We start from the raw sequence: 27,789 nt of genomic DNA on the forward strand, positions 1-27,789 counted from the left end.
CCGGTGCCAAGGTTCTTGAAAGGAGGATCATTAGGGCAAAAATCCCTTTAATAGTGTTAGATTGTAATCCATTTTTGGATCCAGTTAAGGATATTGCTATTTTTTAGGAATAGGAGGTATTAATGTTTAATTAAATTTAAACTATACGCAACGATTTTGAAAACTGAAGTAGACGCTTTCCTGGCTGGTAAAATGATGCTAAATCACTTCTGTATATAAATCTCTGTTGCTTTAGTAATTGCCATTCACAATTAAGGCAGTCACATGGAGCTGGCCAACATCAAGCATGTTCCACCCATCCTGGGCCAGTTGGATTAATCTGAGAGGAAGCAACCAATGACTTCTTAAAATCTGTGTAGTTTTCAATTTTTAAGGGTCCTGCAAATCAAGAAAATGGGGTGGAAATACTGCATTTTGGGTTTAGTAAGATGTTATAGTAGGTTTTTTTTTTACCATGCCCACACCTATAGTTCTTGTCCTGAACGTCTTAATTTCAACTGCATCCACTGCATTCACAACAGGCAAAATTTGCAAAGACAGATTCCCGGCACTGTAAACTGGGGTATGTTTACTAAACTGCAAATTTACAGGCTAGCACTCCACTAGCTTAGCAAGGCATTAAAGGTCAACCCCAGTTAGATTCTCCAGAAAGGGAAAAAAAATTTTTAGACAAAAATAAATGTACACGTTATCCAAAAATCGTGATCAGAAAAAAAGAAAAGCCATTAATATTTTTATTTTATTTATTTTTCACAAATATAATAATCTAGTCAGAGGCAAGCAGACCAGAATAGATACTCATCAGGGGGTGAAACACTGCACCCTTTCTTCTACCAAGTCCAGAAGAAAAGCCTGCTCCCAAGTTTGGAAGGTTTTAGCTCTGCTTCAATGGCAGGGTTTGGCTCAGGTCTTGGTCTTGAGTGGTAGATGTTTTCTGGGAGAGGTCTGTCTGTTTTCACCTTTGTGACCTAATGAATGTAATAACACGTGTTAAATGATTATTCAATATCAACATACTATACTACATTCTATTTGTAAAAGAGACCAGAATTTCCTAGGTAGTGTTCAATATTACTTTAATTATTGTTGCAGATGTAAGCCCCTAAATAAAACACTAAGGGGATAACCCTCCTGATTAAAAATGACTACAAAAACTGTAGTATAGTTAATAAAACAGATATAAAACATACCTTTTAATAAAATATAATGTAATATTAAAATACGTACTATCTTAAAAGTATTTCAGTTTCCCTCCCTACCACGCAGGTATAAAGGATAGAAAAGAACATGTGTGTTTCTGTGATTAAGGAAACACAGAGCATTTATCTATTACATAGGCTAGGGCACATTGAGGTGAAGCTTTGGAATCCCAGCTTGTGGTTCCCTACATTCTTATCGAGACCTTAGGTGCGTATATTGTTGCCGAGTATAATATGCTGCAACACTGTAGGAAATGAAATTCATTAGTGTTACCGCAGTTAGGCTTTTACAGCTACATTTAGTATAGAGTACATAGTCCCACTGACCCGATCCCTTCTCATCTTACCCAATCTTTCATCTACTCTTGTTCATATCTTCAACCTCTCCCTCTCTACTGGATCTGTCCCATCCTCCTTCACGCATGCTACCATAACTCCTATCTTGAAAAAGCCCTCCCTGGACATGATTCATTTGTCCTATTACCATCCCATTTATCTACTTCTTCTTAATTTCAAGCTTATTGAAATTACTGTTTATACACAATTAACTTGATTCCAAGTCCTTACTTGACCCTCTTCAGTCTGATTTCCACCCTCAACACTCCACTGCCCTTACTAAAGTTACTCTATGCTAATCCTGCTTTTTTTTTTTTTTTTTTTTTTAAATGCTCTTTACATAATATGTTTTCAGACAGCTGCATATTAGTCCTATGCATGCCTGGGAACTCTCCGGGTTTGACCCGGAGACTACCGGGTGAGCACTGCTTATCCGGTTCAAGACACGAAACCTCCGCCCCACTCCCTGCCCATTTTTTCTTTAAATGGGGGTGGTGCCCGCCGACGTCAGTGGGCAGTCCTGCCCGCGTCCCGCAAGGGAAGGCTCCAGGTAGCCGGAGCCCAGAAGTTCCCAGGTATGGTCATATGTATGTGTTCCAACTCTTATCTAAGCCCAGTCTGTGAGATAAACGCCCTCACGCCTTATCATACTGCCTGGTGGTACCAAAATGGCTCAGCCATCACCCATGCATTAACTAATAAAAGTCTATGATGGAAAGGATTTCACTGACCAAGCATAGATTTATCAGCACTGCCATTGTTCATATCTTCAACCTCTCCCTCTCTACTGGATCTGTCCCATCCTCCTTCACGCATGCTACCATAACTCCTATCTTGAAAAAGCCCTCCCTGGACATGATTAATTTGTCCTATTACCATCCCATTTATCTACTTCTTCTTAATTTCAAGCTTATTGAAATTACTGTTTATACACAATTAACTTGATTCCAAGTCCTTACTTGACCCTCTTCAGTCTGATTTCCACCCTCAACACTCCACTGCCCTTACTAAAGTTACTCTATGCTAATCCTGCTTTTTTTTTTTTTTTAAATGCTCTTTACATAATATGTTTTCAGACAGCTGCATATTAGTCCTATGCATGCCTGGGAACTCTCCGGGTTTGACCCGGAGACTACCGGGTGAGCACTGCTTATCCGGTTCAAGACACGAAACCTCCGCCCCACTCCCTGCCCATTTTTTCTTTAAATGGGGGTGGTGCCCGCCGACGTCAGTGGGCAGTCCTGCCCGCGTCCCGCAAGGGAAGGCTCCAGGTAGCCGGAGCCCAGAAGTTCCCAGGTATGGTCATATGTATGTGTTCCAACTCTTATCTAAGCCCAGTCTGTGAGATAAACGCCCTCACACCTTATCATACTGCCTGGTGGTACCAAAATGGCTCAGCCATCACCCATGCATTAACTAATAAAAGTCTATGATGGAAAGGATTTCACTGACCAAGCATAGATTTATCAGCACTGCCATTAACAGCTCAGTGCCCCATCACTGATGAATGAATGTTAAAGTACTTGTAAGCACTTTAATATGCATTCTTTTAACTCCGTTGTGACACAGGGCATACTACTACATAATACCCTAAAACATGCTCCAGATGTCATAATAGTACCTCCTATGGTTTTTGCGTTAGCGAGGACATTTAAAAAAAAAAGGCCTTTGGCTACCTTATAAAACCTATCCGTTTCTACTCATGGGATGTTGTTGAACATAAGTTTTTTTGTTTTCTTGTGAAAGAAATGCTAAGTAAAATAGCACAACTTTTACATTACATTGACAACATGTGTGCGCTTATGTATGTTTGCACGCATGCATGTACAGTTAGGATCCATAAATATATATGAAGATGGATCCAGGCCCACATGAAAGAATTTGTGGACTGTAACCTTTAGTGAGAACCAAACCCTCTGTTTAGATGTCATACATCATATAACTTCACATACCACACTGTATAATCTGCTTGTGTTATAGAACTAAAATCAACCATTTAATATAGAGAAGGCCAGTTACTACTATCTATATTATCTATAACACAAAAGGGAGGGGGTAGGAAATTTGCTACAAAAGCAAGTTTCCCACCTTTTTAAAATTCTCAATGATAGAGACTAGTTGGTGTAAAAATTATGTATCAGATTGTAAAACTGCACTGGAAACTATGCAAAGTGGACATTGGTAATTTTACCTGAAAATAGGACTCCAGTGGCCTTTTAAATGTTAAGGCTTGATTTTTAAATCATAAAATACAGAAAGTTAATAATCTCACCTTAGACAGATCTCCCAAATCCGGTCTCACCCACCCCAGCTTGTCTAGGACACAGTTATCAAATGCGTGTTGTTGTTTGCGACAACGGCGGAGTTCTAGCAAGTTAGTATAGTCAATACAGGTCCAATATTCAGTGAATGGTTCAGCGCAATGAGTCTTAATTTTCCTAAAATAGAAGCAAAATTGTAAATTGATGTATTAACACCAGCACAACAACAGTTACGAAGTTTGCGACCATAAAGGTTTTGTTTTTACAATTAAATACATTGGATAAAGGTTCTGAAAGCCTACGTTCCTCCATGCAGTGACTTAACTAACCTATACTCATTTAAGAGTTGGATAAGTTTAAAGACTTGTTAATGAATAGTAGTTGCAATAGCAACCACTGTCAAAAAAAAGTCTATTAGGCTATTAAGAAACCCATGATATTTTAGCATAGTTTATACACAAATACAATACAGAGTTGCCATCAATATACCACAGACATGCCCACACCCTGTTGAATATCATATTGTATTCATTGTATTAATGTGTTGTAACTGGGCCTTAAAACCAAGCTAAATGTAAATATGTAATGGGGAGAACTGAGAGATATGCCCACCTTCTGTCAATAGTAGGAACTCGATATTCGGTAGGTGTATGACTAGGTCTCTCTCCATTACGGGTTCCCCAAATCATGTCACAAAGTCTGCTAACCCCTGGGTTCTGTACCAGCGGAAGAATCGACAATGCATGAGCTGTTACACTTATCAAGTCAAACAAATCTGAGTATAACATGTAGTGTAAACTTATGAGCAGGGCCGGCTTTACCTATTGTATCGGTCTGTCAACTCTAGCTTTGTTATTTCCCCTGAATATACGCATTGTAAGAAGCGCTGAGTAAATGGTTGGCGCTATATAAAGATGATAATAAATTACTGACAGGAGAAAGTGAAGTCTCTGGACAATGCAGATCTTACACGGACTGAGCAGTTTTGGATGTTAGTACCTAAAAAACTCCAGCGCACATTCATTTACTTGTTTTCCCTCCTTCAGACATTTCCTGGGATCCTTCTCTTCCCAACGACATAACATGAACTCTTTATTGGGCTTGTCACATTGGGATCCATAGTGATGAGCTGCAGCCTTCAGGACAGCAGAGCTAACATTGAGCTGCATAGTTTGGGGCAAAATGACAAGAAAACAAGACGGATTTGATAGGGATTTTGTAACGTCTGGCACACAAAACGTTTCACTCGGCAGTGCTAATAAGACAATGGGCTATGTTACAGGTGCATACCTGCAAACATTAACTGCCACCCACTGCAGAATGCTTAAGATATATTACAAACATTCTTACAAGCACGCATTATATGTATTTATTCATAAAGAAAAAAAATGCAGCAACATTATTTTGCATATACAATAACGGCAGTGTACATACGTCGGAACACATAGACAGATTTCTAGCGCATACATAAAGCTAACGTATTCATGTACTTTATTTATATATGTAAAGCTCTCATCAAGACGTATACCTCCCGGACTGTCAGGTCCTCAGATGTAGGTAATTCTACAGTTCCAGGCATGGCTGCCTCTGTCCCCGGAAGGTCAGCTTACAGCGCATGCGCGAATGACGCCATATCTGGTACGCAAATACGTCAAGACGCCCCCGTACGTCTCCCGCAACGTCATCCCCTGAAATTATAGTTTCTGTGACAAAGTGGGAGATTTATGGCATTAAGGCTTCTTACTACCCGCTACATACTTACTAGCGACAGTTTTGATTCTTCGGAGGCAGCAACGTATTCCTATATAGAGCTGAAATGCTCTACTGTTCTTTCGGCTAATCATTGGTAGCTGCTATCAGGTGACCGTCGATTGTCATAGTAACGCGTCCACTTCTTCATGTTGCGTTTGTTATAGTAACGTCTTTTCGTGGTCTGTAACGGGATGGAGTACACAGGCAGCAAGTACCGTGGGGATTACCGGAATGGGAGGTATTACTTGTATAAAGTGAGCGCCACAATGGCTAGAGAGTGTTATAATGTATGCTAACAAAGAATAGCTGCCCGAAACCACTGACTCTAATATTATAAAATAATGAAAAAATATCCAGGATTTATAATTGTAATTTTATTACAATGGCTCTAAGACAGTTAGATTGACAACATCATGTCATAGGACATTATAAGGCAAATTAACAAATTACCCAGTTTTAGCTAAATTAAAAAATTAATGTCATATCTGAGATAAAACCATAACTGAATCCAGTGAAGTATTTTGGCCGGGGGGCCCTCTTGGGCTTCGAAGCCCTCTGGTCCACCACTGCTCAATGGCTAACACAACCTCCACGATGCACTTGCAGTAAAATGCACTGTATGACTTTAAGATCAGAGTACCGGATATGCTACAGTGGCCACACGGGTCTGCTGGGGGGCACTGCCCTGAGAAAGGCCAGGGCAGCACCTGAAATAAATACACCAACCACATTTGTGTAATTTTATTCCCCAGTGCTGAGATTGAATCTGGCTTCATCAGGTGTAGTCTTCCTATGACCCATGAGCAAAAATGAAAACATCTGATTGCCTAATTACCTCTCACCTTTAAAAAAAAATGCAAGTAGAGAGAATTTCGGGGATGTGGTTAGAGGCATGGATAAAAGAGAAGGTCATTACTTAGTCTTGTAGTTTTGAGCCTAACCAATAGCTATTCGTTTAATTATGTAAAGCATTAAAAATAATACTAATGTGTTTGATTTGCACAATTTAATTTGTAAACACATCTTCCTCTGTTTTTATACAAATATACATAAAACATATATGATTCATACCCGGTAAAATGATGAGCTACTAGTGGAGGAACATCGTGTGGAGAAAAGGGATACTTATCCAGTTGTCAGTGGTGGTAAGGTTAAACTGTAGAAAGCCAGATAGGACACTTAGGTGTACTTGAATGGCATCATCATATCTGTAGGTTCTGTTGTATTAAACATGAATTTACTAAAATGTCTTACCATAGCATACACCTGTTTCTGAAATACTTAGGGGTTTATTCACTAAAAAGAGAGTTTGCAGGAGTGTCGACCAGGAGGTCTTCTCCCAGTGGGGACAACACCGGACGCGTACTAGGCCTCTAGTAAGCCCCGCACCTTTAAGGGTGAGTGCCAACGCCTTGCTGCTGGGGGGGGGTGTCCTGCGGCCCGATGATGAAGCTCCAAGGGAGGGGGATGGACCAAAGGTGGGAACAAGTGGTGACAGACAGGTTAACACTAATAGGGTCTTATTGGGAGAGGAGCGTCTCTAGGGTCTGGGGGGAGAACTACTTAAACCCCCAGTACTGTTCAATCAGTGCTTGTGCAAGTTCCGTCTTGGATTTCCCATACTTTGTTACATGATACTTATTTTGGATTCTATGGACTTTGCTGATTCTCTCCTACCCCATACCCCAGATTGCTGTACGGTATTGTTTTTTCACTGCTGCCTGCTTCTGCTCAGTGTAATAAACCTTTGCTGATGTACCATTACCTGGTTTTGCATCTACTTGTAATTACCAGTCTATCAGGTGTCTCTCTGCGCTGTGCTACAATCCCCACATACTGACAAGGAGAGTTATGAAGGTCCAAGCCCAAGGAGCTTCTGCTGGCCATGTATAATGTTGCATACTTCTTGCTAATAAGAGATAACATTTGTTATAAACTAAATTATAATCCACTCAGATCAGTGCCAGTTTTGTAAAACACACAGGGCCCATTTGGAGTGTGGAAGTCTGTTAGTGTAAGTATGAGTGTGAATGTGTTATATGTGAGTGTGCTGTGTCCTTATTAATAACACACATGAAGTTTTATTGTTCAGAAATGACAATTTATTTGGTAACAAAAAATTAAGTTTAGGGACTAGGTTGAATGATTGTCACATGACCTGTGCCGTTATGAAGTGTAATGGTTTATTGGAATGCACAAGTCTAGTGTAGAGATTATGTGATCGCATGATCTATCACATTTTCTCTGTGGGCACTGTGTCTCACTGACATCCACTTCCTGCATGCTGGATCAGTCTGCATACAGCACAGAGGAGTAGAGACCCACCAGTCCTGCAGGTAAGTGGTGGGGCTAAAATGGCACAGAAAGGCCGCCTACAGTTCCTTTAAGAAGACGTCTGGTTTGCGCCGCTAGAGGGCGTGCGAGAAACGGAACAAGTTCTCTGTCTCTGTTGGGACGGCCCTGCCCTCGTGTTCCAGCCATCCTGAGGACCACGGTGTAGGGTAGGAGATTGCTGCACCGCCATCACGCGGGAGCAAGTGGATCCAGTACGCCGGACCCCTCCTCGTGTGTCGCCATGTTGGCAGCACGTGTTGGAAGGAGGACGCGGCACGGGAAGGAGGTGAGTACCTCGGCGGGGACCTGACAGTACCCCCATCCTAGGATGCCGCCTCCGGAGGCATGTAGTACCCGGTCTGTCCGGGTGCTGGAGATGGAAACGACCAATCAGTCCAGGAGCATGGACATCGGTGGCGGATTCCCATGTTCTTTCCTCTGGGCCATATCCCTTCTACTGTATGAGATATTCAAGGGTTCTTCTTATACACAAGTCCAGGATCTCCTGCACTTCATATTTGGGTTCGGGAATGAACTTGTACTGAAGTATCTTGTACTGATCAGGAAGATCAAGCTTGACCACCACAGGAGAGATCAGTTTCTTAACGTAGAAAGGGCCGATGTACTTGTGACCCAGTTTTCTATTTTGTACTCGGATGGTATTTCTCTTTTACCATCAGCATATCGTTAATATGACAGTTGGCTTTCACATAACATTTTGTGTGCCCGTTGAATGTTATGAGACAGGACTCTTTATTTATTTTACTTTGTGTCATATCAGCGGCAGCCCCTAGAGGCCTCCTATGTGTACACAGTACCCAGAGCCGACCTTAAGTGTTCTGGCGCCCTGTGCGGACTACTCCTCTGGCGTCCCCCATCCCCTTCTCACTGCCCCCCCGCCTCTTCTCACTGCCCCCTTCTCCCTCTCCTTACTTACCTCGTTGCCGGAGTCCTGCAGTGGGAGCGGGAGGCGTCCATCTTCCCGATCTGCCGCGGTGCGCAGAAAAATTCCGGCGCTCAGCATGAAACGCCGGCACCGCGACGAAGTCACGGAGAGTGAGGGGCGCCGAGCGGTTGCTGCCAAACTTCACGAGTGACCACTCGGTGCCCCTACCCAGGACTTAAATTGAAACATCGTTTTTTTTGTTTGTTTTAACTTTATTTAACATCCTCCATGTTAAATAAAGTTAAAAAAACTTTATTTAATATGGAGGATGTTAAATAAAGTAAAAAAAAAAAAGTCCCGGGCAGGCGCCCCTGTTGCCATGGCGCCCTGTGCGGCCGCACAGGTCGCATACCCCTAAGGCCGGCCCTGACAGTACCCTGTAGGCTAACAAGCAGACCAGCTGCCTCTGCTTACCTGGGTGTAACCCTTCTCACCCAGACCTAATCAGTGCAACCAGCTGAGCCTCGTTGACTGGACTGAGCCTGCCTATTTCATCCTGCTCTGCCCTTCAGTCAGGGCCTTTGCATTGAAGTGATGGGACTGTGTTGCTCTGGCCCTGTACCTGATCCTGCTTTGTACCTGCTCCTACCTGCTCCTACCTTCAGCCCTGCCAGCTGTGTTCCTGTTCTCCAGCCCCAGAACCTGCACCTTGACCAGGGAATTCGTACGCGGTGAATCCATCAGTCCGCATCCCAAGAATCCCCTATGGATGTACCGGTCCTTCTACCAGTTACATCCCTGCCGCTGCACGGGAGATCAGGACTCCCCCCTGACAGCATGAAAACCGGAAAGCTTTTACATTTTAAACTGCCCGATCGCGCATTCCCTTCCGGGTTGCGTCACTGCTGTAGACGCTGCGATCTCAATGCACGTCTGTGGGGACTTGCATAGAGATAACAGTGTGATCGGTGCAGGGAGGAGAGTGAGAAACCATGTTTCTCTCCCTTCTCCTATGCTGAGGACCGTGGTGCAGGGAAGGAGATCGCGGCACCTCCATCACCCAAGAGCAAGTGGATCCACTACGCCGGGCCCCTCTTTGTGCATCACCATGTCTGCGGCGCGTGCTGGAAGGTGGATGCGGCGGTGGAAAGAGGGGAGTACCGCGGTGGGGACCTGACAATTGACAAGCTGTTTTGGGGACAAAGATGGCACAGACAAGTTGTGTGCTAAAATGGCATTGATAAGCTGTTTGTTGCAAAGGTGGCACTTGCAAGCTGGGGGCAAAGGTGGCACTGGTGGGCATGTTGCTTGGTGAAGTTGGGGGCCCCAAGGGAATTTTTCGCACATGGGCTCTGTGGTTTCTAAGTACGTCTCTATCATATACTGACTGCCTCTTAAGGACACATGGCACCAGGTTACCATTTTAAAACAGAACAAACCCCGGAACTTCTGAAAGTCAGCACAGGTTGGGACCTAGCCTCTGGGGGAACTTCTCTCTTCCTGGTAGACTGGTACAGTGGCATGTGGGAGGAAGTAGACCACAATTCCCCATCCACTGTAAAAGTGGTACTTCTATCTCTGCAATCTTCTGAATCTATAGTGGCACCACTTATAATTACTGCATTACGTATACAATCTTGTGACCCAGGATGGGTCATTGAACAGATATGGGAGTAGGGGAGGAGGCTATGAGGGACTTTGTCACCTGGAGATACACTATATGGACAAAAGTATTGGGATTCCCCTCCTAATTATTGAATTTAGGTGTTTAACCCCTTGATGACAATTGCCGGTCCGGGCACGTCACGGAAAAACATGTCGTTAACGACAAATGATGTGCCAGGACCGTCATTTTTTAAAACGGGTAAAAAAATCCATCCGTGATCGATTTTTTTTTTTTTTTTTTTTTTTTTTTTTTTTCACTCAAACGGTGTTGCTCTAATGCCTCGACATCGAGGCATTGAGCAACACCAAAAAAACCATTCTGCCCCCCCCCATGATCGCTCCTAGGTGCGAATAAAAAAGCATGTTTGAAAGACTGCATGTCTTTCAAACATGGCGGCGCCCGCCGCCGAAAAACGGGTTTAGGAAGCGATCGCGAGTCGCTTCCTTTGCTTAGCTAGTGTTGCTAAGATCCCTCAGTAGCGAGGCATCTTTGTAACACCTGTTTAGCAAAGGAAGCGACTCGCGATCGCTTCCTAAATGCTTAACTTACCTTCCCGGTACCGGCGTCTTCGAAACACACGCGGTGTTTCAAGATGGTGGCGCCCATCAAGCCGGGGGGCATAGCCTGCTGTCATCATCGGGGGGGGTGTTGCTGGATGTCATGGACATCCAGTGAATAACACCCCTAGTGGTCAGATCACTCATAAGAGTGATCATGATTTGATAAATCAAAGGCAATGTTTTCTAAACATTGCCTTTGACCAGTATTGGATCTGCCTCCCTCCTTCACTTGCTTCTAGTGAGGGAGAGAGACAGATCGGTGTGTGACAGGTATTCTGAATAAAATAAAATATATGTATATTGATCCAAAGGCTCTTATAAGAGCCACCCATTCAATATTAACCCCTTCATTGCCATTGATCACTGCATAAACAGTGATCTTGCACAGTGGCAATTGTTTTTGGGGTTCTTTTTTTTTATTAAATGTTTTTATTTTTATTAGAGCCATTAACCCTTTCCTTCCCCACTATTTTTGCTGCAATTGTAACCATGCAGCGCAGGTATACGGCTGAGGAGGCGTATGCCGTTTTGGCCACAGATTCTGAGGCCACTGATACAGCGTCAGATTTTGACGTTGGTCAGTTCACAGATACATCTAGTGATGTATCTGTGGCTGTTAGGAGGCCTGCCACACGTAGTCGTGGCAGTGCACCAGAGGCATGGGTAGCGCCTAATAAGTACAAGCCAGCTATCCCTCCTTTTTCTGGAATTCCTGGCATCAATATTGATGTTACAGGATTCACTCCACTGCAATTTGTGCAGGTTTTTTTGGGAGATGATGTGTTGGGAGACATTGTCACACAAACTAACCTTTATGCCCAGCTAGCCCTAATTCTTTTTGGGCAAAACAGCCATGGACTCCCATTGATGTGCCAGAATTTCTTAAATTCTGGGCACTCACAATGTTAATGGGCATTATAAAAAAGCCCTCCATCCGCTCCTACTGGAGCACCAGCCCCATCCTTAGTACCCCCCATTTATGCCCAGACTATAACTAGGCAAAGGTATGAAATGATTCTTCATTTCATGCATTTTAATGACAACAGCCTGTGCCCCCCTAAGAAGCACCCCCAGTTTGATAGGCTCTACAAAATCCACCCCCTGATTAGCCATCTCGCTGCCAGGTTTCCAGAGGTTTATACACCTGGAAAGAATATCTGCGTGGATGAATCCCTGATGAAATATAAAGCAAGGCTGGGATTCAAGCAGTATATTCCTTCCAAGCGCTCTAGGTATGGAGTGAAGGTGTATAAGCTCTGCGAGAGCGAGACAGGGTATACTCATGCCTTCCGGGTATACGAGGGTAAGGATAGCTACCTTGACCCTCCAGGTTGCCCAGAACATCTGGGCACCAGTGCCAAGATTGTTTGGGACTTAATATTCCCCCTTATGAACAAAGGCTGCCACTTGTATGTAGATAACTTCTACACAAGCGTCCCTTTGTTCAAGCTGCTGTATTGTTTCGATACAGTAGCTTGCGGTACTAAAAAAAGAACCGCTTGGGTTTCCCACAACACCTGGCACGAACCCGGCTAGGAAAGGGGGAGACCTCAGCTCTACGTCAAGAGGAGCTTTTGGCATTGAAGTTCAGGGACAGAAAAGAGGTGTGCATGCTGACCACCATCCACGATGAGAGAACCGTGGAGGTTTCTGTCCGTGGCAGAGCTGGGGTCACTAGAAAGCCAGTGTACATCAGGGCCTATAATAAGAACATGGGTGGAGTTGAACTGTCAGATCAACTCCTACAGCCCTACCTCATTATGAGGAAGACAAAGGCCTGGTACAAGAAGGTTGCAATTTACCTAATGCAAATTGCAACCTATAACGCTTTTTTGTTGCACAAAAAAGCAGACACTGGGCTGAAACTGTCTTTTTTGCAGTTTCAGCTCCAAGTAATTTCAAGTATCTTGTACCGTGATGCACCTGGTCCCCAAGTGGTGATGGGAACCAGCAGGATTGGGGCTACCCATTTTATTTTTAAAATCCCCCCTACAGCAAAGAAGCAGAATCCCCAAAAGAGATGCAGGGTATGCTACAGCAGGGGGCAAAGAAAGTCCAGATTGCCCTGGAAAACCTGCACTCTGTGTCGGTGACTGCTTCAAGTTGTATCACACAGTTTCCCGTTTTTTTTTTTTTTTTTGTTCCTGCTCCATTTTTGTATTTTTTTTTTTTTTAATTTTTTGTTACATTTACTGTTTTTTAGCTTTTATTTGCTCCACCATTTTTTAAGCGTTTTTATTTGCACTGACAAGTGACCTCTGTGTCTATTCCGTGGCATGAGGGACCGCTTAAGGTGCTAGATCAAATCCCTTCTTGGAGATAGGCCAGGCTTTCTTGTAACCTGTCCCTACTGATAGTTGGGTACAAGCATTTTTCTTTACCCAGATGTAAAACTTCCTAGTTGAAAAACTGAATTGCTCATGTTCCAAATGTGGCCCTTTTGCCCCCAAACAGTCTGACAAACCCATGCATGTGGGGTATCAATGTACTCAGGAGATGTTGCTGAACACATATCGGGGTGTTGTGGGACAGTGACATGTACCAGGAGCTGTAATTTCACACCTGAAGTACAAAGTGTGTGAAAAAAACACCAAAAACAATTACTATCCCAAACTTTGACTAGGGTTGGTGGTAGGATTAGTGCATGGAAAGGGTTAAACTATCAGCATCTAAAATACCCTGGGGTGTCTAATTTTTTAAAAATATATGGTTTGGTGGGGTAAATTTAATTTGCTGGCTTCAAAGATGCCCCAAATACCACATGGAGACAAAATTACCAGATTCAGAGAAAAATGGTTTTGAATTAGCAAAACGCTACTTGTACTTATTGCCCCATAACGTGTAGAAGAAAACAAAAAAACATAAAAACATTGGGTATTTCTAAACTCGGGACAAATAGTAGAATCTATTTAGCGGGTTTTTTCAGTAGTTTTTTATGATGAATAAAAGATTTTTCAAATAAAAGTGAGAAAATGTGTTTATTTTTTAAATTTTTCGTCATATTTATGGTGTCTGAAGAAAGCCCTTCTTGTCCTGAAAAAAACAATATATAACTTGTGTGGGTTCAGTAAATGGGTTAAGAGAAAATTACAGCTAAACAGAAACACCGCAGAAACGATAAAATAGAATCAGCCTTTGTCACGAAGGGGTTAAGCCACATCCATTGCTAACAGGTGCATAAAATCAAGCATATAGACATGCTATCTCCATTTACAAACATTGGCAGTAGAATGGGTCCTACTGTAGTGCTCATTGACTTTAAACATGGCAGTGTCATAGGATGTCACCTTTGCCAGAAGTCAGTTTGTGACAATTCTGCCTTGCTAAATCTGCCTCGCTCCACTGTGAGTGCTTTTTTTTGGAAGTGCAACTGTCTAGTAGCAGCAACAGTTTTAACATAAATCTGTCCTCTGTAGCATCACTCACTACAGAGTTCCAAACTGCCACTGGAAACAGCACAAGCGCTGTATGGCAGGAGCTTCATGAAATGGGTTTCCATGGCTGGGCAGCTGCACACAAGCTGAAGATCACAATGCCATGTGTCGGCTAGAGTGGTGTAAAGCACACCTCAACTGAACTCTGGAGCAGTGAAAATGTGTTCTCAATCAGCCTTCACCATCTGGAAGTCTGATGTACGAATCTGGGCATGGCAGGTTCCAGGAGAACGCTACTTAATGGAATGCATAGTGTCTACTACTTTGGTGGAGGAAGGCTAGTGGTTAAAAAGTAATGTTAATTCTACAGCATACAAAGACATTTTAGACTATTGTAATGCTCCCAACTTTGTGGGAACAGTTTGGGGAAGGCCCTTTTCAATTCCAGCATGACTGTGCCCCAGTCCACAAAGTGAGGTCCATAAAGATATGATTGGATGAGTTTGGTGTGGAAGAACTTGACTGGCCCACACAGAGCCCTAACCTCAACCCCATTGAACACCTGTGGGATGAACAGGAACGGAGATTGCGAACAAGGCCTTCTCATCTAACATCTGTACCTGACCTTGCAAGTGCTCTACTGGATAAATGGGCAAAAAATCCCACAGAAACAAAATCTTGCGGAAAGCCTTCCCAGAAAAGTGGAAGCTGTTATAGCTAAAGGGGAGACCAACTACATATTATTGTTTATGTATTTAGAATGTAATGCCATAAAAAGTCTCTGTGGGTGTAATGGTCAGGTGCCCCAATACCTTTGTCCATATTATCTGGCAGTGAATGTAGTGCACATTGCCAACCAGGAGATGTATTAAAGATCATACAACAGCAGGACTGTACCTTTACTAATAGCTATTGATGTTTCCTTCACCTCAATCAAATGGAGATTCCACCAAGTACGATGCTTTGCCAAGTTCAGATTCCTGGGTTGCTGTCAGAATAATGACCAATAAATATATAAAACAAAGCAAAAATTCAGCACATAACCAGTGCATACCATTAAAAAAACACCTACCCAATGCATGAATATTGGGGATTCCATCACACTAGATGGCTATATATTGCAAGCCCATCTTTCCACTCAGGTGCCTCATTAACGGTGTCCGGTTTAAATTGCTTGAGAGTCTCTTGTGGGTTAAACCACAATGCAATCTCATTGATTTGGCAGAAATCCAAGAAAATAGCCATGAAGAATTAGATTGGTCTTTCCAAACTTGGGGTACTTTGACGTAATGGCAGGCTCAGCTGTATATAGTCATACAGTGTTCATACATACTCTGTAACTATTTCTACGTGACTGTATTAGGTGCTGTGTGCAGGCCTATAAATAGTGGGCATCCACAGCCTCCAATATGTTGCAGATAATTTTATCAGAAACATCTTCCCTTTTAGGTTGGAGGGCAAAGGCGAGTACATTCTGCCAACGGAAACCCGTTATGAGGGTGACATGAAAGATGGAATGTTCCATGGACAAGGAACTTTGTATTTTCCCAATGGAAGCAAATATGAAGCTTCGTGGTACTGTGGCGTTGCATATGAGGTACAAATTACTATAGCTGTGGCCATGATATGTAAAGGCCTTTATTTTAGCTTATTTTTGTTTTTACCCAGATGTAAAGCTTACATGAAAGTCACAATGTTATTAATTACTCTAGAAAGTCAAGATCGGCAAAAAATAGTACCGAACTTAATTAATAGTTTTTTACTCAATCACATGAATCATCAGAAAGTCATTCAGTATGTTCATTTATACATATACATTTTATCCTGCATAGCAAGTGTTTAAAATGTAATTAGTGATTAAACTGCAATTACAACAGCACTGGGTATGGTTATGTATAAAAAAATCAATTTTTATGTTTCATCAAAGTCTTTTCACTGGAGCAAACGTCAAGAACATTATGTTTTTTGCAATGGTGATACTACTTTGCTTTGGAATCCCACTTCATATACAGGGCCGGCCCGACAATGGAGCCAAGTGGGGCAACCGCTCCAGGCGGCACTTTTGAAGGGGCGGCACTTTGCCGCCCCAAGCCCTTTTTTTTTTTAAAAAAAGCAAAAGAGAGAGGGGGCGCCGAGTGGTTTTCGCTTACCAAGCTGTCAGTACCCGCTCGGCGCCCCTCTCTCTCTCCTCTGCGGCGAGTCTCCCTGTTCGGTCTCGGTGCCGGCTTGTAATGCTGAGTGCCGGAAGATTTCCGGTGCTCAGCATTACAAGCCGGCACCGAGACCGAACAGGGAGACTCGCCGCAGGATTGCTGAAAGGTAAGTACAAGGGGGGGGGACACGGAGGGAGAGGAAGGGTAGATAATGGGGAGGGACGGAGGGAGAGGAAGGGTAGATAAAGGGGGGGCGCAGCATTTTAAAATTTGCCCCAGGCGGCATTTTGCCTTGGGCCGGCCCTGTTCATATATAACCCCCAAACAGTCAAATACAGCCTGTGAAATACTAAGAAGCTTCATTTCATGTTACTCTTTGTGTCTTTACTAGTACCATTCTTCTATGAAAGTAAACCAACTAATCTCTATTTAAGTGCACATTGCTGACATTATCAACCTTAACATGTTTGAGATTTAGCATTGATTCATATATGCTAGCAAGTCAGCATACTGCTAGTGCCCCCTTTGTTTATCTATCCACAAAATAAGGCTTTTATTGAATTAGAAGAAGTTGTCCCCTGTCTGTGAATACATTCTATCCATTTTTTTGCATTATGTTTACTTTTACAGGGGAAATATACATTTGCAGATGGACTGCAGTATGAAGAAGAGAAATGGCATTACTGTGATGGCTATGACAGGAGGTTTTATACTGAAATCAGCTCAGGACTTAAACCTGCAGGTATATTTAATTGTTGCTGGGTCACTTGCATTCCTAAATTCAAGTATTAAAACTACCTGTAGCTTTTTTGGTTTGACATCAGCTTGTTTGGAGATATTTACTTTTTTAGTGCCAACCACCTTTGCCATATGTAGTTGGCAACTTATGCAAAATATTTCTGCAGCTTAGAGTCAGCAGTTTGACTTCACATTTACAGTTAACTATGAAGGTGTCATCTAAAGAAAAAAGAAAGCTGCTGATTCGTCACTGACTAACCAGCACCGCTTCCAACTATATAAAAAACCTAAAAGTAACGTCCAATTGCTGCTTTTAGGCAGTGCCCCTGCCTAATAAAATAATGTAAATAATAATAAAAAAATACCGTATTTGCATGATTATAAGATGACCCTGATTATAAGATGAATTTGAATATTAATTTAGAAAAAAAGCCTGAATACAAGACTACCCTATACGAAAATAGTATAGTTTTATTAGTAAATATTAACTCACATGTAAACTTTTTCATATTTAATAAAACTATGATTGAGAAAAATGCATTTTTACTTTTTATTTCCTTTTATTTGCCAACCTGCCCCCCCAGTTATGCACATCTGCCCCCTGATATGCCACTCTGCCCCCCAGATATGCATTATACCCCCCTATATGCCACTCTGCCTACCAGATATTCCTTATACCCCCGATATGCCACTCTGCCTCCCTGATATGCCATTTTCCCCCCTATATGCCACTTTACCCCTGATATGCTTTATGCCCCCCCCCCCGACTTACCGATGCATCCCTAGACTTGTTTCTCATGCTCCAGAATCCCTTGTGTCACATTCACCAGCATTTGCTCTGAAAAAACCTTGTCTTATAATCTAGCAAATATGTAATATAAAAATATATATGCAAATTTTAATATTTTGAATTTAAAAATTGGACCAATCCTGTGAACGAAAAACTGTCATCACCTTCAACCTAAATGATTAGAAGGGGAATAGGAGTTTAGCCCTCAAAAACAGCTACACCAGAAGAACAGAGAGGTTACCTATGGCAGTGTGTATATCTTGTGTTTTTTTTTAGCTTAATCGTGGAATTAAAGCCCTTATGTGTGCCTTCTCTGAGATAGCTTGGGCCTGACACAGTGAGGTAAATATGTATGGTTTGGGATTCAATTATGTGTCTAAAGTCAAATCCTGAAGCATAGACAGTAGACAAGTGCTAAAAATGCTACAATTAAATTCTGTGATTCAGTGGAGTGTATAGACAAACAACATATTTTAAGTTGAAACATTAGAGTTACATTTTGAGCAACCACATCTAGAAATTTGTAGAAGCTCAAAATGCATTTAGCACTCGGAGTGTCCCTATATAGCCAGCATTGCAAGGGTTGTTAACAAACGAAACTTGCAAGGTTCATGACCCCTGGCGGAATTCTGCTGCCCAGAAAACAAATACATGGACAGTCCAGTATCCTATACAGCCCCACCAATGAAGAATGCATATTAGGCATATTAAAGTGCCTGAACCAGCACTGTAGCTTATGTAGCTTGGTGGTGAGCACAATGTGCTTGTGCACTGGTATGGAGACAATGTGCTCAGCTGATTTAAAGAAGACATTCAGCTATTATATGCATTAAAGTGCATATGATGCCTGGAGTGTCATATTTAATTTTTCAAATGAATGAAACAAGGCTAACACTTCTAACATGCATTTCCAACACCAGGAACCATTACTTGAATTGATGATGATGATGCTATTAAGTTAAGCTGTTTGATATCTTTATTCCTAATGTCTCCTTTTTTACTTATTCAGAGGTCCCTTTTTCAGTTGTTATTATATTTGTTATTGCATACACATGTATATAATATTTGAGCATATTTAATTACTACTTTCATATGTTTGCAAAACAGTTGTAACATGAATATAAAGATAATCTGTACATGTGTAACAGTTGTATTTGTTTTACATCAATTTTACTTCATATCAAGCAGATCTGGACTTATTTGCTCCTAGTTTTAGCATAATTAGACCTAAGTATTCCATTACTTTCATCTGATTGACTGAAGAGGTTTGGTTTAACCTGCTTAGCCAGGCTGTGATTTTTTGTGTTGATTGAAGGAGGTTCAGCGTTACATATTCATAATCATACCTAAATAAAACAAAACAAGATAAAGTTAGAAAATGTCCACAAGTGAGCCCCAACTAGTTGTGTTTTGTTTTATTAAGCCAACTTGAAAGTAAGCATGCGGCTTTTCTCTTTAATAGAGGTCTTGTGCATACTTTCATTCTGGGAAGGATTAGGATGGCAACTGGTTGGCTCATAGAGCCTCTATTTATGTGATACATGGCAGTCAGTATAGCCATTTCGATCCAGCTATGTACGTAGTAATAGGGATGTCCCATGAACAACTGCCATTGTTGCCAGTTATATTTTGGGTGAATTTCCCTGCTCAGTCTTTATGGCAATGCTGTGAAGGCTGTTCCGACATAGACTTTCATTAGTCAGAATGTCCAATTGATTAAGAATGAGCCATGGCATTGTTTACCACAGTATGATAAGATTGGGCTACTATAATAGAGCTAGAACACATACAAACAGCTAATATGCAGCAAACTTAAAACACTATCTTATGACAAAAACTAGAACTGCTAAAAAAGAAAGCAGCACAATGTTTTTAAAAATGTACTTTGAATCTGATACTATTAATAAAAATGATGTAAGTTCCCCTTTTAAGGATTTTGGGCTAAAGAATACGTAATGTACATGTTATTACATGTATTATTTTGACCACCATGGTTAATATGGTTAATCACAGTTATGTACTTTGAACTGGAATATAAAGTAATCAAGTTTTGTAAAGGCTTTTGTCTATAAACAATGGCAGGCATTTAGTGGGGAACACTATTTTGTCCAATAAATGCTATTTTATTTTTGCAAAATTGCATTATTAGTCCCCATAGATAAAAAAAAAAACTACACACAGGTTATCTAGATTTCACTATTCACTGACTGACACAAGCACAATAAGTCTTCCTGAATGATTAACTGAGATGCATAGCATATATTCTATATAATAACAGCTGTGCAGGTTAGCCCTTACTTATCCTTATTTTTTTCCTCCTTTGCTAATAGCAATGTTAAATTGATTTGAATAGTCAATTAAAATCTGTTCAGATTAAGATAGAAAATGCTTAGTATGTGGAAGTGACCCAGAGCCTGCTTTAATGATTATCATTTGCCTTTTTTAATTGCTTGTGGTCTTTGATATAGTCCTGTTTATAACAAATACATTGGTGCTTTCAGTGCATTATGAGATCTTAGAAAAAATTATTTTCAATGTTAATGTCAGGGTATGTGTATTTTTATCCTGTGCAATGTGCAAACATGTTTTAAATCAATCACGCTCTGTTACATGCACATTTCATTATGTTTATTTTTTTACTTTTATTAGGCCGTTCCCAACTTACAAATTTAGATCCTCCAAGACAAATCCCAGAAGGCTGTTATGATTGTGGTGATGGATTCTATGACCCAGTCAGCCGAGTTGTAAATGACTATCAGAACAGATTCTTGAGAAATGCTGGTATGTATATAAGTTTATAAAGCTACCTAAACAAAGGGTTAAAAATATCTGATTTTGTTTTAACTATATTTGAGGGTGGTTATGTTCATTATTTTTGCCCATGATAAGCCAGTTGCTTGCATACTACATGAAGAAAACTAGGTGGCATCGATTAGTGGAAATAAATGACTCAAAGGGATCAGTAGGGGTAAAGGGTAAAGTAATGCAGGTTAGCAGTGTATGAAACTGGTCATTCTGTTATGAAGGAAGGAGATCCTAAACATAAAAAAATCACCATGTCCTCAATCTGTGCATGACCAACAAAGAATGTAATTGAATTACTATGCAGAACAGATTTCTTGAGTATGGTATGCATCACCATAACCACATAAAAAGCATTTTGAAATAAACATTCTATAGAATTCATAAGTTACTGGCATGTCTTCCTGCAAATTATTATACAGAGAATAATATCATTATAGTTTAAATAAGGTTTGGTTTTACAAATACTGGCTCCTATGCGTTTTTTAACCTCACCCCATGCAAGGCTAGATAGGCCCACATCCGCACATGGCTAGCTCTACATGGGGCAGGGTTAGAAACACATAGAACCAGGGCTAGCCATAGAATCCAGTTAGCCTTAGGTAGGTGGCGAGCAGGAGGTGGGGTGGGTGCGGCCAGTTATACTCCCTCTGAAAGAGGAAAGAGGACACTGACCCGGAGCGCGTCCCCCACAAACTCCAAGTCAAAATCAGAGAGTTTATACATTTGATAATGTATTTTGTCGTTCTGTTTATGGATAACACATTCCCTGCTGTATATCACCAGGACTTGCCTCCCCAGGACTAAACAAGCTAGACAAATGCCTTGGGACATTTTATACTTTTGGACTGTATTGAGCCTTACTTCAACCAACTTACAAATATAAAGCTTATCTATTCATAATTAACAGTGCCAAATGCCCTATCTGTTCTTGTGTTGGAGACCAATTATAGACATGCTAATAAAGCAAACTCATGTATCATTTAGTCTCCACCCAATCCTATAGTCTAAATTCCACCTATAGCTTTCCTAATACAATTAGACATCTTCTTTACCAGTGGTACAATTCAGAGTTGCATATCTCTGGGACAATGTATAGCCACATAATAGAAAGTAGTTTACTTTATTTAGAGGAGGGGAAGCTAAATAATTCACCACTTTTCTAAAATTGTTATATTTCCCTGTTAAGCATGTGTTTTAAATGTGGATTAAACTGTGAGACTTTTATCTGCCGCACATGAGAGGGGACTTTAGACTGAATTTAATTGCAGACCAGTTTGCTGCAATTATTCAATTGAACCTGGTTTCTGCAGCAAACCTTATTAGCCCCTCTCCTGACACTTTTCATCTTAGCAGGAACAATTCTCTGTGAACAGTCATTGCGCCACAGGCTGCACTTACCGAATCTGACGATTGATTCAAGAGCATGTTACATATAACTTGTCAAAGCCAAGAAAATTCTTAGTGATAGGAAGCAAGCATTAAGTATATATTAACAGTATACTTTTATTGCAGGACCATAGAATACGTACGTTGCGGGCTGCTATGTTAGCATATAGTAAGTCTTAGCAATAAAACACATGCTTAAATTGGCCACTCATAATGAAAATTATCACTGAATATATGGTCATAAAAAATGTCAACCCTTGAGACAAGTTGGTTGATAGACCTTGTGCATTAGCATTTGCGTTCTCATGTGCTGGGGTATTTTTGTGGCTTAAAAACATTTATCTGCTTGGTGTAGCTGTGGAAAGCCCCTTTGTGCCAATGCAATAATTTTGTGAGTGCCAAAAAACTCACAATGTGAGAATAAAAAAGTACAAAGAAACTGGAAAATGCATGCTTTGTCATACATATCAAGAAAGACTGTAAACCTTGAGTACATATCATTTGAAAAGGAGAACTGATCGCATAGATATGATAGAAAAAATAAAACTTCATTAGTTAACTGAAGACGTAGGGTGACTAGGACAAGATAATATACCCTGAAGTTCAAAGAGAGCGACACGGGGACATTGCTGTCTCAAGCATGGAACATGGAACATAATGTTCTGGTTTCTGGTGGAAATGGCTAAGTGGGCCAACATATTGTAATCTGCTCTTATACTCTATTTTGCAATAGTAATTTTGCTGCTTATGGTGAGAGTATATTTAGTCTTAGATATGTGAACACACACTATACGCTATACAGGTCTACAGAATGAGCATCAGTATTACACATAATGCCATGAAAGAAAACAACAGTTTAACTGGAGAGTGATCAATTTCTTGTCTGAAATTATGTTGCTGCTTCCTAATGTGTCTATTGGGAGATTTGGGGATTGTTAAAGGTGTCTGGTGTCTCAAAATGATAAGGACAGATTATATCTGCTACAAGTTATCTTGCTATCCTGCCTGACACTCTTATAACATCACTTGATAGCTTTATATGGCTTTCATCCAATTCTTCTGGTATGCAGAGAATATAATATCAAATGAGATAAGCGGCATGCTTTCTAAAAACAAAGGAACTTGTAATGATTAACAATATAGAGGGAACACCCAGCCATCCCATATCCTTGCATATGCTTTGAACTTTGTGTTTTTGCATTTGTTTTTAAGATATCCTGTCCATGCTAGTAAGAACATTCAGCTAAACAGAATTTGTGTGACAATTCAGTAATAAATTGAAATTCTCCTTTCCTGTCTTAAAATATAATTACATAACACCTAATGCTTAATCTTTGTGCAATCATTAAACAAATATTTTTCTTTTTTATTATAAAACTAAAATTTTTGTAAAAGCTTAATCTACTGTGCGTTTAACAGTTTCACTGAGAAGTAAAAAAATCAATGAAAAGTTTGGATGACAGACACTTCTCCAAAACAGGCATACATTTAGGCAAATATGCCATGAAACCTGCATATGATATTATTTATTTAGCATCAAACATTTATATAAGCTTAAATAAACTTGCTATATGTTTTAGCTGCAATAGATTTCTGCGTCCCTCGTCAGAGGACAAAAGGGAGAGGTTTATTGCATTGTTGCATTTCAACCACTTGTGTTAAAATAAGGTTATGCTAAATTGCTTGGTACCCCTAAATACCAAAGTCGCCAAGGAATAAAATATTGTTGTAAGAAGATTTATCTATATAGTGGTATTGCTGTGAATCTGCACGCTAAACACTGATAAATGTGGTCTATCAAGTGGTAGTCCTAAACATAAGAAGAATCTGCCACTCCTAGGAGAAACTCTTGTATGGCACAGGGCCATGAAGTAACGGAAGAATAAAAAACCAAAAAGTATGCAGTACGCAAAAGAAAATCAGGAAAGAATTTGGAATGACAGGGAACCCTTCCAGAACAGCTACTCTGTAGGGTGGGCAGGAAGGAGCAGGAAAACACCAAGGCTGCAGACCAGTCCATGACAGCATCTAAAGCAGATGGTAGGAAACATTCAGGAAGTCCTGTATAGCAGTGTCTTAGCAAGACAGGTTTAACAGAAGTTGCGCTGCGATCTGGGAGTGCCCCTGAAGGATGTCTATCACAGAAGAGTTCAGACGTGGCTTGTTTTCTCAGAACCGGGTAAATGGTTGTTGGTGTTAAAGGTCATATGGAAGTCAATTCCTCATGAAAACAAAAGAATATTATTTTTTTCCTATGATGACTTCTGTTACCTGAATACATTTTGTGTCTTAATATGAACTGTTTTAAAAGGTTTATGTGTGTTGAATCATAATGTCAGTAGGATCTATATTATTCCAACATCATTATTTAATTTGAAATATAATTTTTTAAACTACTGTGGTGATACATATAGTCAGGGCTACCTTAAGAGATATATTAGTGTGTGATTTAACTCATTAGAAGTATTAGAGCCAGCCCCGATATTGTGAAATCTAACTAATATCCTTGACCTGGCTCTCCAGGCTATATGCAGGCCAAGCTCAACTTACCCATTGGATTCAGAAAGGGGGACACAAACATGGAATGAAAGATGAAAAGAAAAGGGCTAGTGTTGGTCTCGGTGATCTGTGATCTAAGATATTAAACATGCTATTCTCCTTTATGACGCATTTGGAATAGATTTACAAAACTATGTAACCTTGAGGTAGATGGGAGTTTACCATAGGTAACACAAGTCACAACAAATGTCACAATAAATGTTTTTAATATCCATTAATTCAATTTGCTTTTGTAAGAAAACGTGAAAACTTTTGTCTTTGGTTCCATTGATTTCACAGACAAGTGAGGAGAGTCACAAAACTGTTTTCAAATGACATAATAATAATAAAAAAAAATAATATAAAAGGCATTCACCTCCCTCCAGAAACATGGCACATGAAATGCAACAGACTCAAATTGACAGACAGTGTAAGCCAGATGCATAATGTAGAGAAGGCCCCGGTTGTAAGCTTACAGTTTATTTCACTAAAATTGTGAGGGAGGTGGGCAGGTGGATGCCATTAGCGTACCTAGCGAGGGGAGGGGCTGCAGTCCGCCCCGGGTGCCGCTCATCGGGGGGGTGCCACCATGCCAGCACCCCTCCAGAGACGGACAGTAATGTCCGACGCTAGAGGAGCAGGCTCGGTTGGGGAGATCAAGTATCTCTCTCTAACTGGTTTAAAGCCAATCTAGGGACCGGGAGGTCTGTTAATGCAGACCTCTGATCCTGCTCCCGTCCGATGCGTGCGGCAACTGATGGTGTGCGTCGGGATTTGCTGTCATATCCCGGTAAAAACACTGAAGTTGCGCCCACCGCCTTCTGCGATCACTGCACCGGAAGGAGACAGATGAAAAAGAGCCAAGAGGAAGAACGAAGAGGAGGTGGAAAATTGACACTGACAGAGAAAAGGTATACTATACCAGACATTGCATGAATATGAGTATATGAATGAGAGAATAAATGTTTGTGAATAAATCTTTATAAATGAGTGTGTGTGTGATAGCATGGATGTGTAAGTGTGTGTGTGGGGAGGTAGCATGGCAAAGGGAGGCTGTAATCTCACTTCTACCATACCCAGGTTCCTACATGTACTGGCTGCCTGGGCATGATAGGAGTGTGATTGCTGTTAGCAATTATATATATATATAAAATATTGTTGATTTTTAACCACACTTTTTTTAAGTAAGTAAAACTGGATAGAAAAATTAAATAACAATATTAATGTATATATATGATTGCTAACAGCAATCACATTCCTATCATGCACAGGCAACCAGTACATGCTAGAACCTGGGCATCATAGGAGGGTGATTGCTTTTAAACAATCACAGTCATGCTAAGTCAGCCAGTGCATGCTGGAATCTGGGTATGCCTGGGCATGATAGGAGTGTGGTTGCTGTTAACAATTATGCATATATATTAATGTTATTTATTTTTTTGTCCAATTTTAGTGTATTACTTTTATATAAAGGTGGGGGGGGTCATGTTCGGTTTTGGCCAAGTGAATCCTGAATTTTCGGTTTTGGTCCAGAATTTTCATTTTGGTGCATCCCTATATATATATAAAGATAACAGTTATGCTGTACTCCTGTCAATGTTTGCCCAACGATAGAAGCGATGCAGTTTTAGAGTGTTTGTGTGTGTGTGTGTGTGTGCGCGCGGAGTGTGACATACAAGATCCGCCCCAGGTGCCAAATACTCTAGGTACGCCCCTGGTGGATGCATTTTGTTTTTTTATTGTGCCATTTCACCTGTACAGGCAGGCATATTATGTATAATTCTGGTGGCAGAGTAGCTCACCTGTAATAGTTCTAAACAGAACCTAATATGTGTTAATGTACAATAATAAAAGAGAAGAGAGGACATTTTTAGGAGCAGGGACGTCCTTAAAGGTGACTTGTTCCCTATATAGCACATTAAGTGTTTTGTGCAGTAAAGATATAAAATGTACATGATATAAAAAACACTACCTATGTAGTCTACAAATAAACTATTTAGTAAATACTATGTGGTTAATAGATAGTAAAGCGGTGACTATGATTCCATTACGAAAAACTTTTCTTAATAGTAACTAAGTATATTGTGTATTTTATATGTTTAGTTTACATGTTAAAGTGAGTATATTGTAATTGTGGACAGAATTTCATTTATATTATCCATTCAAATTCCATTTGTATTTATAAGTGTAAAGATGTGTGCCAAGATAATGTCCTGGTAGCTGCATTTACATAGGGAAATTGTTGCTATTGGAAGAATAGTAATTATATTCATACATTTGTGATCACTAATCAATACTTATGTTTAATTGCATCTTTAATATTGATGTAGTTTCCTTTTATAGTTTAGTCCCAGTGTTATGGGGCACAGAGTAAGAAGTGCAGAGTGCTAGAGGCTGGAGGCAGCTGCGCTAAGAAGCACATACATTTGTGATTCAAATTGTTGGCTGCACAGCCAGGTAGTGTGAAAAGGATAGTCAAGTGGCTGTTAAGTCCATTGCTGCCAATTACTAACAATCAGGGAGGGGCTTTAAATCTTGTTCAGTATAATAATCCCAGTTTGTCTTGTTTCATGGGTTACTGTTGAAGAGGTTGCAGCTGCAGATTCGAATAGATTCAGAACTGCCTTAATTATGAAGCAATCGTTCCTTTCAGCTTGGAAATATTATATACAGAGTGTAACTCTTTATTTTCTGGCATACATATGGGTTACTATTTTCCTGTAGTATGCATACTTAAATACGTGAAAAACAACATTCCTCTCCCTCGCAAAATGTGATTCGTAATACCATTCCAATAATGTTTTGGATTGTAATTTTTAGTCAAATTGTACTAATTGTATGAATGTTCTCAGGGAGTATAACTGTATATTAGTAGTAGTCTCAGATAAATGTTAACTTTGCCTTTTTTAAATCTAGATGATGATGAACATGAGTGGATTATTCAGACATGTCGGAAAGGATGGGATGAAATCGCAGGATATCAATCAAAACACCCACGATCCCAGACATGA

The 27,789-nt window shown here is 40.6% G+C and overlaps 2 protein-coding genes and 1 non-coding gene across 3 annotated transcripts; 2 read left to right on the forward strand and 1 right to left on the reverse strand.

The window, feature by feature from the left end:
• Positions 1 to 830: 830 nt before the first annotated feature.
• Positions 831 to 5,376, reverse strand: LOC149287615 (NADH dehydrogenase [ubiquinone] 1 alpha subcomplex subunit 8-like). Its single transcript, XM_089492666.1, has 4 exons — positions 5,325 to 5,376; positions 4,796 to 4,959; positions 3,808 to 3,973; positions 831 to 968 (listed from the first exon to the last, which is right to left on the reverse strand). The coding sequence occupies exons 1-4, from the start codon at positions 5,373 to 5,375 to the stop codon at positions 831 to 833; spliced, it is 519 nt and encodes a 172-aa protein (XP_089348792.1). The 5' UTR covers position 5,376.
• Positions 5,377 to 5,739: 363 nt separating this feature from the next.
• On the forward strand, positions 5,740 to 27,789 carry MORN5 (MORN repeat containing 5). The gene is made up of 5 exons (XM_089492650.1): positions 5,740 to 5,786; positions 15,818 to 15,965; positions 17,152 to 17,263; positions 20,699 to 20,830; positions 27,695 to 27,789. Exons 1-5 carry the CDS (start codon positions 5,740 to 5,742, stop codon positions 27,787 to 27,789), a joined length of 534 nt encoding a protein of 177 aa, XP_089348776.1.
• Positions 13,234 to 13,363, forward strand: LOC149287617 (small nucleolar RNA SNORA35). The gene has a single exon (XR_016277467.1). It is a non-coding gene; the product is annotated as a small nucleolar RNA SNORA35 (small nucleolar RNA).

This window comes from Sceloporus occidentalis, unplaced genomic scaffold, assembly GCF_023333645.1.
Source record: "Sceloporus occidentalis isolate IW3139 unplaced genomic scaffold, rSceOcc1.0.p SCAF_58, whole genome shotgun sequence".
In the NCBI taxonomy this organism is placed as follows: domain Eukaryota; kingdom Metazoa; phylum Chordata; class Lepidosauria; order Squamata; family Phrynosomatidae; genus Sceloporus; species Sceloporus occidentalis.